Here is an 11648-nt window from a genome sequence, read left to right as displayed (position 1 = left end):
AGGAAACGTCTCAGATCCGAAAATAGAAAGACACGAGTGTCCTTCAAAGTCCATTCTGAAAGAAAAAAAAACTTTGCTGGTGGTGATTGCACTTGGGTGATGTCCACCTTAGAAGATTTGAAGCTGATTTTGGTACCCATCCCTTGAAAGCAAACGATGAGGTCAGCGCAAGAGTTACAGACAGAGATGAGGAGGAATTCGTTTCAATTATTCATATTTTCAGTAAATGCTAGACTAAGTTTCGCCGACGTGTTTACTACGCAGGATACTAACCTTGATAAAGAACCGGGTTTGCAAATCCCTGCCTCTTTGCACTTAGTTGGTTGCAAACGCTGAGGCTACTGACTCAACCTAGATCCCTCCTATTTGTATTTCACAAGTTAAATTATCTCTGTACAGGGGGGGGGGGGGGGGGGGGGGGGGGTCGCGATATAGTGCTACCCTGTGTCCGTGGGCCGAAAACGGCACTATATCGAGCCAGGCACTGTAAGATAATGAGATTTACGGCTTTTTTGCAGCCACTCCCTTGCGCATCACTGCTCAGAAAGACCGCTCCCAGGACGCCATCACTCATACTTTTTGCATCTTCACTACAGACTCAAGTCTAATCAAGCATTTCTGTTATTAGTGCTGCCGAGCCGTCGCATTGACTCCCTCCTTTTTCGCAGCCATAAATGCCAGCCTACACTTTTGCAGATGTCCAATTGCATCATCGACCCTGCCTTTTTCCGCCATAGTCTCTATTCTAGTAAGCAACTGCATAATATCTTTCCGCGGCGGCAGCGGCTCTCGGGCAGTACGTCCATCCAACTGCCTTGCCTCTCTGGAGACCCTTCGTTTTTGGCTCAAAATTCGTGCCACCCCTAGAAGGGTAGCACTATATCGGAGCTGGCACTAACAAAGATGGCACTATATCGCGACCCCCCCTGTATATACATATATTTCCTGATAATTCATGGCCCTTTGATTTCAATCAAATAGGCTTGACGTATGAACTGCAATATTGTCATGTGTGCCAGAAGGAGAAAAAGGATGAGTTCTCGGTAGAGTAACGAGCTTCGACCTGGCAGTTATGTAAAAGTGACGTAAAGATGTAAAATGCGAAGAGAGTCAAGCATTTGAGAGTGAAATGACAGCCACAATGATCAACAACAAATACTGTAACGTGGGTCTAACTTCAAACTTGTTTTATTGAATTTGAGCTCTAGAATGCTTTCTAACTTCATAACAAGTTGAATTAAACATCTCTACAGCGAGTCTTTGTTGTAAATTTAGGGTTGCGGATACACAATTGTGCAGGAGTTCCTTGAAGGAATGTTGTCACACATCTATTTTCAACACGTCTCGTAGCCAAAATTCCCATGAAGTTTTTGTCACTGAATCTGGCCCTTTTTCTCTCTATGTTCCAGTCTGTCTATAGCAAAAAGTACGCACAGTGTTGAGGAACCTGTACATGAAGCATATTGAAAACAAGACATCTCGAGCCTTGAGGTAAGAGAGAGGGCTAGGATCTTATCTCATCACGAATGAAAGCGTTTATACTTTACCACCTTTACAAGGCTTGTAAGCCCGAGTCTATGAATGCCAAACGAATTCTAAAAAAGCAAGAAAAAGTGGCATCTCAATCACGGCTGAGCACTGTGAGATTCAAAAAGCATTCTCTTTACTGAGTACAAAATATATACTGAATCCAGTACTGCAGATAGCCATTCTAAAACTATATTTGACAACCACATCCTCGAAAGTGGGCATATCGTGTTTGCACTCCGTACGCGAAAAGGAAAAGGGCTAAATTATTCTAAGAAAGCGGAAGATGGTTTCGTTTCAATAATGGACAAAATACCGAAAGTCTTATAGATGTACAGGCTGATGCGCGGTCTTTGGAGAAAGTAAGTATGACTTCTGTTATAGCATTTTATTGTCATCCATCCTAAAAGCAGCCGCCAAACACCAAACTACTTCAACATGAAAGGAAGAGGGAAGGACTGCAATCAAACAAATTATACCTGCAATAAATACGAGTATTCTAGAAACCTTTAATAGCGCTTGTGGGCCAATAATCCATCATATTATACGCTGCATTCAGAGGGAACATAGAATGCGGTCACTTGAGTGGCATCCTTGGAATTTATTTTTTGTACTGCTTCATTTCGAACCACTCGTTCTAATCTCGGTATGTGCTGAACACGCACAGGGTTGAGTACTTCCCGTCGTTTACATGGGCGAAAAGTTTTATCAGAAAAACTGAGGGCGGAGAAAGATGCAATTTTTTGCGATTGGATTTGAAGGCTAACGTGGCCTTGATTCTAGGATAGATCTTGGATGCCATATATCTGCTCTGTGGCGTGACGGGGATCAATTCAACGGCGACGTCCAGAAAATGAGTTGTACTCTCGCGACGGTGTTAAAGCTTATCACCCTTATTGCAAATGAATGAGATGCGTGAAGGAACGGCTCAAATGGGAAAGCAGCTCCATTCGCTAATATGAAGGTAGAAAGAAGTAACAGAGCATAATGTTGTTTTCTGACAAGTATGAAAGGTCTGCAGATAGAATCTCTTCGATTCCATAACGTGCGGCGGTCTGGGAGACGCGGGCTGGCTGGCGCTTGGGCGGTTCTCGCAATGATCGCTTGGCCACGCAAAATGGGCTTAGAGCGGATGCGGATGTTGTACTGCTAACGAAAGGCCATAGCGCGGGGACCTTAGAAGCGCTGGCAAGGGGCGTCGACGGTAAGAGGAGCGCGTGTTGTCGGCAAGCTGGACGCGTGCCCAGAGGAAAGGGTTTTGGGTACGATCTCCGGATTGGGAGATGCGTCTTCCCGTTGTACTTTAAGCTTGACCTGAAGGGTTGAGTCGAGCATGGGACAAGGGTGACCAGTGCGAATGGCTCCTGCGGTGTTGGTGCAACTGTCATCCATCAAGGCTGTGTTGGTACTGTCAGGAGCGCCCCGAAGCGTTGTAGAAGTACTGTCGTCGTCTTTCTTTTAGTAGCACGTTCCTCTTTCATCGTCGTACAATCGCAGTCGACGGCGAAAAAGGCGCGCCTGAGGCCCGACTGCTATTCTTCAATTAATCACCCAGCTCTTGCTCCACATCTTGTGGCGAAGCACCAGGACGCAAGCATGATGCTTTCGTCCTGGGGCTTCGATCGTGCATACACTTCATCACGGGCCCACTACATGCTCTGTAAAATCTCATGGCGTCTAACATGCCTTCTCAACAATGTGCATGACAGTGCAGTATTCCGTGTCGATGCGAGACCGCGAGTGGCCAAGTGCTCGGCAGGAGCCCCTCCTATCTTACCGTACTCTGGCTGCACGTTGCTCTGGCTGCACGCTGGCTGGACTCTTTTTAATCATTCTCCCTTCATCCGGGTATGCAACCCAGGCCTTGCAACTCCCAATCGTTTGTGCTTATCTCAACCCCGCGTTACGTGGTGAAGCATGAGCGTCGCAACGCTTCGCAAGAGGTGCCGTACCTATCCGTAGCCATCGCCGCATGCCGTGCGCTATCTTTTGTGACGAGCCCGCCGCCGTCACAGGTCGGGTCAGCTGCGGGACTCTTGGGTACGTCGTGAGGCGAAAATGATTGTACTGGCCAGTCTGCCTTGCCCCTGGCCAGCCTGGTACATGCAGAAGCAGTGTCAGGGTATGTGTTGCGGTGTGGCCTGCCTTCCTGGCTCGTTTGAAGACTCTCTGTGACGTCCTGTTGCCAACGGGGTTTATTTCACTGCCTGTGTATTCTGTTTTCCATGGTTGGGGAAGAGACATCTACCCTTGGTACTCGCTGTACCTTCGAAGGTACGTCGAGGGCGTGGGCTCCGTTTTACGGAACCCGAGTTTGCGAGGACTGTACGTACTGTAGGCATGCTCGTCCTCTTCCAATTTATGTGATCACAACGGAATTGCAACGCTGTTTCATTGGTGAAAAGTAGGTTAGCTCTTGGCGCACTGCTGTTCTTTCCGACCCATTGAGCGACAAGTAGTGACGTCAAAATCAAGTATTATTATTATTACTAGCAGGTGAAAATCTAAAGAATTACCCTTTTTGATGACGTCTTGCCCAATAGGATAAAGCTAGCAGGCGACATGACCTTCCTTACTTGGAGCCCCACTCGTCTCCTAGTGAGTCTCACCATCACAATGACAGCATCACACACGACGATCGTGTCCATGCAACTGATACATGAACAGCAACGGCACGACGCATACTAGCTCCATGTCTGACTCGCTGTCGAAACCCGCTCCAACCGCCATTAAAGTAAGAACTGGCGCCATAATGCGATACTGTGTATATGCGATCGACGCACCGCAATTCACATGTTTGGCTTAATGCATTATGGTAGTTTTATTCTCTATAGCCATGTCAGTTGGACTTGTTCCTACTTTGTTTGTTTTTTCTCTTCCGAGTTAGCACTTTTATTGAGCTTAGTTAAAAAGTTGTTTTCTACCTCCTCCCCCTCCCCGTACCCCGTCATTCCATTTCCTTAGCAGCGAAGGGCCCTGTAAGCAGATGATGAATAAGCAGTGTTGCTCCCATCTTCGTCTGCGCAATTCAGCAAGTTCTTAATAGAAATCGGCGACGAATGCCTAGCATGCTTCTTCTTTGAGAATGTCGTACTATCTGGTGAGCTCCTCGGGTGAGCGTTCGTCGGAGACACCAGACTGTGCACATTCATTTTCGAGCATGGTCGACGATACTCTTCTGTTGAGTGTTGTTGCTGATAGTACCTCTTTGCCCCCATCGATGCCGTCTCCAGGCGTGGGTCCGTGATCGTTGAGCTGGAGGACAGGTTGCTACCGTTGGGCGAGTATATGCCAGGTAGACTCTGCTTGTAGAACATAACGTCCATGTTCGGTTGTACCACTGGCCGGAAGGAGCTCATGTAGTTAGGACTAGGGCATGTGGTCGTGGAGCATTGGCGACTCCGCTTCGGCCCCGGCTTCAGTCTTCTTTTGTCAGTCGTTCGGTTCTTCCTCTTCCAACGAATGCCACAGGCATTGCACAATAGAACTTTTCCTTTTGTTTGCAACAAGGAGAGATATGAAGAACAGTTGGATGTTAGTTTAGGAAAACGAGTGCTTGGTGGCGGTAGAGCGTGAAAGGTACGATGAAGATGGACTTGAGACATACCTGATAGTCCATATCTCCATTGAGAAGTAACTGAAGTGTGGCAGGTTTGGCACGCTCTTTTGGCCAAGGGAGCGTCCATGCCTTTGATAGCAGGTTGAAGTTGGGAGTGGTAAGTCATTGTGGTGGAGTGGGAGTTAGGCGCAAGAAAATTTCAAGTGGTGGATGCAAGCCGGAGAGGTGGGATGGGAGAAGGAGAGAGAATGAGGGAGGGCAAGGGGGGAGAAGAGAAATGGGGTAACTGGTTATATAGTAACAAGGAGGCAAAGAAGGGTGAGCATGTAGATATTTGATGGGACAAAACCAGATAAAGGGGTTAGAGAAGATGGCGTCCTAAATGCGAAAGGTGTATGGTGGTGTGTTGGACGACGTGTTGGTGTAGCGTGGGCTTGTTTTTTGATTGAGGGGGCCCTGGTACGGTGGGGGAGTAGTTTCTTTTTCGCAGCGTTTGCTCAGCAACTGCAGGTGCAGGAGGCCACTGGGGGGACGTGTGGGGCTCTCAGACGCGCCGTATATTCCATCGTGTGACCCCATGGTCACGCTCACAAAGCCGTCGGCTTGTCGCGAGTTGTTCACATCGAGACTACGATCTTTACACAGTTATGGCACCCTGTACAGTAACTGTACGGTATGTAACCTAGAGCGAAGGGTATTAAAGCACCCGCCATCGTCACCGTCAAAAATCGCCTTGCATGCTTGGAGCAAGGCTCCAATGCGAGCATCGTCTGGAGGGAATCCCCTTGGACAATGCCGTATCAAGTGTCGACAGTTCACATTGAGACGGGAAACCCTGATTCTCCACACTACCGTACGGAAACTTTACAGGGGAACAACATTCAATGTTCGTACTGGCAAGGCACGTCAGTGGAAAAGAATAAAAACCTCGTCCAGACCTCGTCCTCTCTGCACTCGTCGAGTTAACGCCCTCCTGCGTCCTACGACGACATAACTGACAATGCTTGCACAAACAAAGACAATGCAATCCAACACAGTCAATCTCAGAAATCCGCCCACCGTCCCTACTGACATTCACTATTCATCCCTGTTGCCGGACTAGGAGCGCTTTTCATGCGATGCACGTTTTGGGTCCCTGCTCATCGGCCACGCTCCGCACGTCTTTCTGCTACACATGGCCGTGTAATTTTTGCAGAACGGCGTGTAAAAAGTCGATCGAGGTATGGAATGCTAACGAATGCCAAAGACGATTCCATTTCTCTCACATTCTTGTAACGTTGCACGCATCTTCTTCTCCACCTACCGCCGAAGTCAAGAAGTTAGCTGAAATAGCTCTCGTTATCTTATTATTTTCCACCGGGCATGACAACATGCGTCTTGCGTGTGTAACCGGTACCGCCCCGAATACATATGACTTGCCCCAACGTGCCATACCACAGCTCTTGAGGATGGAGGGCCTCCCTTGTTCTGATACAAGGAACAACCATAGCTAAGTGCACATGTTGTTTTATCATAGATCCTTGCCTTCATGACTCTTTGGAGCAGGCATGGGCTAATCGATTCTAGGCTGACGCCCCTCCTGCTCGTCTTCCATCTGGGGTTTTGCGAGAGAGCCCCGCTTCTATATTTTTCATAATTGCACAGAATGCTTGCGATACAACATGCCTTCGCGCACTCAGGAGTAGATGAAGGTTGGGCGGCCGAACGTCGTGTACAGTATCGTATTCAGTCCCCGACATCCTTCCCTTGCTGACCTATCCCACATGCAATTGCAACTGGAAAGTGCTCTGTCATACCTATGATCATGGTATCGTTGCCCCACTGTTCCATAACCAGCGCAAGTATAGTCATCCTCCCGGATAAAGAAACGATAACGCATCATCTTTTGTGCCGGTGTGGGATATGCATTTTTTATTATTCCTTTTTTTTCTTAATTTGAACATTGCTGTGCGATGCTGTTTTCGATACAGTACTCTCGTCCAAATAATAAGACAAAAATGGAGGGCGCGCCCTTTCTCATTTTGTCATCTCTTCGAATTACGTCACGCTCCATGCACTAATGATACTGTCGCTTCGGCAGCTAATGCGCTTGTGCTTTGAGAACATTTCCATCACTACAGATCGCAAGAGTCTCGTCACCATGGGAGACGTAGACGTCTTTAATATTTTTTACACCTACCCGAAAATACTGCCTCGTCTTCTTGTCCTTTACATATTCCTTGATATGTCCTCTTTCCCACGATCATTTTCAGACATGTCATCTCCTGCCAAAGACCTCAAAAACGAACTCAAGTATGCCGTCCCGCAACACAACGACGGTCATCTCCAAACGTTTCGTCCTACGCTTGAACTTGGATCATTGCATTCATCTGGAGATACATGCCATCTATTGTTGTCGCCCCGAAGCAAAGACGAACACCTTGTTTCGTTCTTGTGTTCATGACTACGCTAACCTGCAATAGGCTACCTCAGCCGCGCCTCGTTTATTCTTCAAACTATTTCTCCACAACGCAAATGCTGTATTGTTGCGTCTCACCGCAAACATCGTCGGTGTCAAGATGTTGTTGTCTCTTCCATGCCGCATGCAACAACAATGTTGGCACGAAAGCACATCTCAAAAAGAAGTTGAATGAGGAGCCGATATCTTTCGATTTTTAAGTGGGCTCATGTGAGAATAAATTTGGACATCACCTGCCCGTGATAGACCCCCATGTACAGTAGACTGCAGTAGAAACTAATTTAGTGCACTTCGGCTGCTGCCGAATTTATTCCAGTATTTCAAAGAAACACCTCCGTAGCGTCATGCTCAGGAAATAGTCCCTGCAGGTCTGCCTTGCTCTTCGCACATCTCCCCCACATTCCGGTCAAGTTCAATGACAATGGGTACATCAACTATGCAACGTCTTTGTGCTGTCATGCACCGCAGCAAGAGGAGAATTAACCTCAAAGCCATTGGATGAAATATTCAAAAACGCCGTCAGTGTCTATCTCGACAAGTTGTTGGCAAGTTGTTATTAGAGGCAGACTCGTTTCGGTGCAGAAAATTTTAGCACCACCTGTTCCTCTCAATAAGTTTTCTTGCTCGTCAAACATCTTGCACAAGAATAGAAAAAAAAAACATGAAGGAAATACATGGAAAGATCAAATAACAAGAACGTCATATTAAGGCGGCCCTCGCGCAGTTTCTCCAAGCCTCCTGATCACTGAATTTTCTCCTCATGATCAAGTTGAAACGTAGAGTTGTTGACAAGGCAAATATTGATGCAGCTGCTAATCTATCAATACTGCTCAGCGGGTACTCTCAGAGCCTTCTTATTCGCTATCCCACGAGAGGGATTTGCTCCAGAAACTAAATCATTGGAGATTGGGATCCCCCTGTACCTCTCCCGGAGGGAAGTGGTTTGCAGCTGGGCTTCGACGTCGTTGACCCCGACACCGACAAAAAAAAATATGCATGCAGGGCCTTGTCTTTTGACAACATGTTGAAGTTTAAGCTTCTCAGAAATGGACCGGAATTTCCATAATAACTGGGGCAGTTATCGTACACTAGTACCGTAGATATCAACAGTTGACCGGCTCCTGCAACGAAAAACGAACTAAACGAGCTGTAAAACGTCACTTGCAGTGAATTGAAATCAGGCTACACATGAACAAATCTCGTGGTTTTAAACCACTCAGTTGAAATATTTGCCTCTGAGAGCGCATATCAGTTTCACGTTTGGAATATTAGCAAGCTAATGCGATACTGTACATACTGTAACGAATACATAATACCCGCTGAGATAACCGCACGCTTCGACCCTAGAAATGATGTCGAGCACCAATCGGTTGCCATGCTTGTTATACGTAGGCCCAGTCGCGCTGTATACTGTAAATGTAATTATTCCAATATATCATTATTCCGATTCATGCTAATTTCAAACTACGTGCGCAACACGGATGCTTTGATGAGGCATGAATCTCCCGATGACTCATCGCCGAAAGCTGCAACTAAATTGTACAACGGTTTTGTGAAAGAAATGGGTTTCTTAGTAACAGTTTTGTAATGCTCCTTGACAATGGCATTGGGCTGATGCTCACATCTCAAGTTTTTCAGAAAGACAGAAGCATGTGATGGCATGTTTGTCTCGTGACTGCTTGTAGGCAATCTCGTCAAAAAGAGCACTGCGGGCATGAATGCAGTTTCTCCGGGCACTGTCATCTTTGTATTGTGGGGTGAGAAGAGAAGACGAGTACTTTCACGTCATGTATGACTGCAGGGAAGGCCAGAGCACATAGCTAGAGTGTCAAAGTTGCTTCCGTTAGCAAAGCATAACGCCAGTTTGCCCCTGTTGCCTTTGCTGTCGCATCGAGGTTAAAGATGTGAGACTGAAATTACGTTGCGATTCGCACGCCACTGGACCTCTCTGAGAGTTCCACCGCCGTAGCAAATAGGTGTGAAACAAACGAGTCTCTGACTAGAGATGTGGACGGGCCTTTGGATCGTCTAAATAGGGAGCTCACGCAAGTCAACATGTTTGGAATGACATGAAGTCGTAGTGAGTTGTATGCCGACAAGGCTTTGAATGAATAGTTGTCGCGTTTTGCAGAACTTTCAATTCAGGAATTGCGTGCTCTCGTTTCGAAAGGCACAAACCCCGCTAGCCGAAAACTTCCGTTCCATGCATGCTAGCGAACTCTTGAGAGAGTTTTGAATGGATCGATAGCAGTGAGTGCGAGGTGGGAATTTTCTGCTTGTACTGTACCCGTACGGTACGTACCCCCACAAGTTGTATGCCATTGTTTTCAGTGTTGTAATGCGAATCTTTCCAAACTAGGTAAGAACGTTCAATACGCAGTATGTGCACTGGCAAGCCTACTACGCTGAACTGTTATCGCAGGCAACGAAGACGTGCGAGAAGGGAAAGTTAACTCAATTATGCAATGATCGTCGGAAATAGATTGACAAAAAAGCTGCTACTGTAGTACGCTGCAGACCAGGATTTGAGTTTTCCGGCTCATGAGGCAGCTTTCTTCGTCACTATAAGTACGAGGAACGGATGGTGAAAAGAGATGCTTTTGTCAAGATGAGGCACATGTGAACGTGATCTTTAGCGTCCCAAGTGAATTCAGGACAACGATGCATGGGAGATGCCAGAGGGATCGGAATTAGATCTGGAAGCATACAGAAAAATGGGGAAATTGTGGCCCAGTCATTTCTTGGGGTTTTATTTCTCGACTTAATTTCAATGCCCGGCACACAAGGAGCTCTCCTTGTGAGCCAGTGAGACAAGCGCGGCTGGACTTGCCGTGACATTTTTCCACTCGAGTTCCTCTCGCCTCGCATGCCGTTACGTCATGTAAGCGATCGGAGTTTAGCATCACGATAATTCCCCGGGATTCATGGGATTCATGGTATGGCAGGACTACAGAAGAAGGGCAAGGTAGAAAATATGGAAAAGGAAAAGCATGTGGCATTCCAATGTAACACAGGTCTTACACGAAAGATCACTCGGCGAAGTGTTCATACAAGACATGAAGAGAAAGAAGTGAGTTGATAGAAAGTTGAGGGTCAATCGGATTGATTGATGATTGGATTGCATCAAGATGCTCTCTTGGTTGTCCGTTACTGGACGTTGCAGGTCAAGGATTTGGGCGGAGATGCGGTAAGAAATGAAATGCTGACGAGGTTGTTGTTACCGAGAAAATGATCGGCTTTCGAGCGTATATATAGATTTTTTTACTTTTTCTTCATTATTTGTATCCGGAGGCATTTGCAGGATGGGTACGTCCCTTAGGCATTTGTGCATTCCCTCATCTGCGCCCAATCGGTACGTCTCTAGCTACGATAGTTAGAAGGGTGACGGAACGAGAGTATGTATGTATCGATTGTTTTGATTGGGGTGGGTGAGGTAGGGTTTCTGTGAGGGAGAGATTGTAAGGTCAGGGGCGGCGGGGAGTAATGTTAGGTACGTGGGGTATAAGTCTCGGTACTGGGTGCAATGAAAAAATATGAAAATGGGAAGAGATGGGGAAAGAGAAGCGGGGGCCAAGGGGTTGTCCGTTTGCATGGGGTGCGGATGACGTTTTGTGCCTTGGCACGCGTTCCTGCAGTGGCAGCATTTTTAAAAACGTTGACTCTTTGCAGTTAGCATGCGTAAGAAAACGCGTAGGTTTGCGTGAGATGCAAGAGTTGGGTCACAAGCGCGCCGTTGGACGTTAACGCAGGGATGAAAAAGGATGTAAAAGGCAATGCGACGGGAGGAGTGGCACAGGGGAGTGACATGTTAGGAACGGCCCTCCGTGCTCGTCGTTAGGAACGGCCCTGACCCTCTGGTTGCCGGTACCCGACACCACCTCCAGAGTCCACCATCTCCGTAAGTGCATCGCCAACTAGGGACAATCCCTGAACTGGCTCACAGGAAACAAATATCCGAACTCGCCCCAAGAGCCACCCCCGCAAGATACTTACATGCGATAGATGAGCACCACATCATGGTACTCGAAACAAAAACCAACAAGCCTCAAAGAGTGCGCTGTGTCAACTTCCAACCCTACCACAGAGCCACTGACCCCGCAGCGT

At 47.2% G+C, this 11648-nt stretch overlaps 1 protein-coding gene; it reads right to left on the bottom strand.

The window, feature by feature from the left end:
- Nucleotides 1–4329: 4329 nt before the first annotated feature.
- Nucleotides 4330–5298, bottom strand: CHC_T00007024001 (hypothetical protein). XM_005710398.1 is given in 4 exon segments: nt 4330–4487; nt 4488–5020; nt 5135–5213; nt 5214–5298. The coding sequence occupies 2 exon segments, from the start codon at nt 5211–5213 to the stop codon at nt 4488–4490; spliced, it is 612 nt and encodes a 203-aa protein (XP_005710455.1). The 5' UTR covers nt 5214–5298; the 3' UTR covers nt 4330–4487.
- Between the last annotated feature and the right edge of the window lie 6350 nt (nt 5299–11648).

Source organism: Chondrus crispus, genomic scaffold (assembly GCF_000350225.1).
Source record: "Chondrus crispus Stackhouse genomic scaffold, scaffold_59, whole genome shotgun sequence".
In the NCBI taxonomy this organism is placed as follows: domain Eukaryota; phylum Rhodophyta; class Florideophyceae; order Gigartinales; family Gigartinaceae; genus Chondrus; species Chondrus crispus.
This window is presented reverse-complemented; position numbering and strand designations above follow the sequence as displayed.

Bases quoted from the DNA above. Each gene is read 5' to 3' on its own strand.
- CHC_T00007024001 (XM_005710398.1), bottom strand. From the start codon at position 5,213: ATGGACGCTCCCTTGGCCAAAAGAGCGTGCCAAACCTGCCACACTTCA. The intron at 5,021-5,134 runs GTATGTCTCAAG...TGCAAACAAAAG, and splicing joins ATGGAGATATGGACTATCAG to GAAAAGTTCTATTGTGCAAT.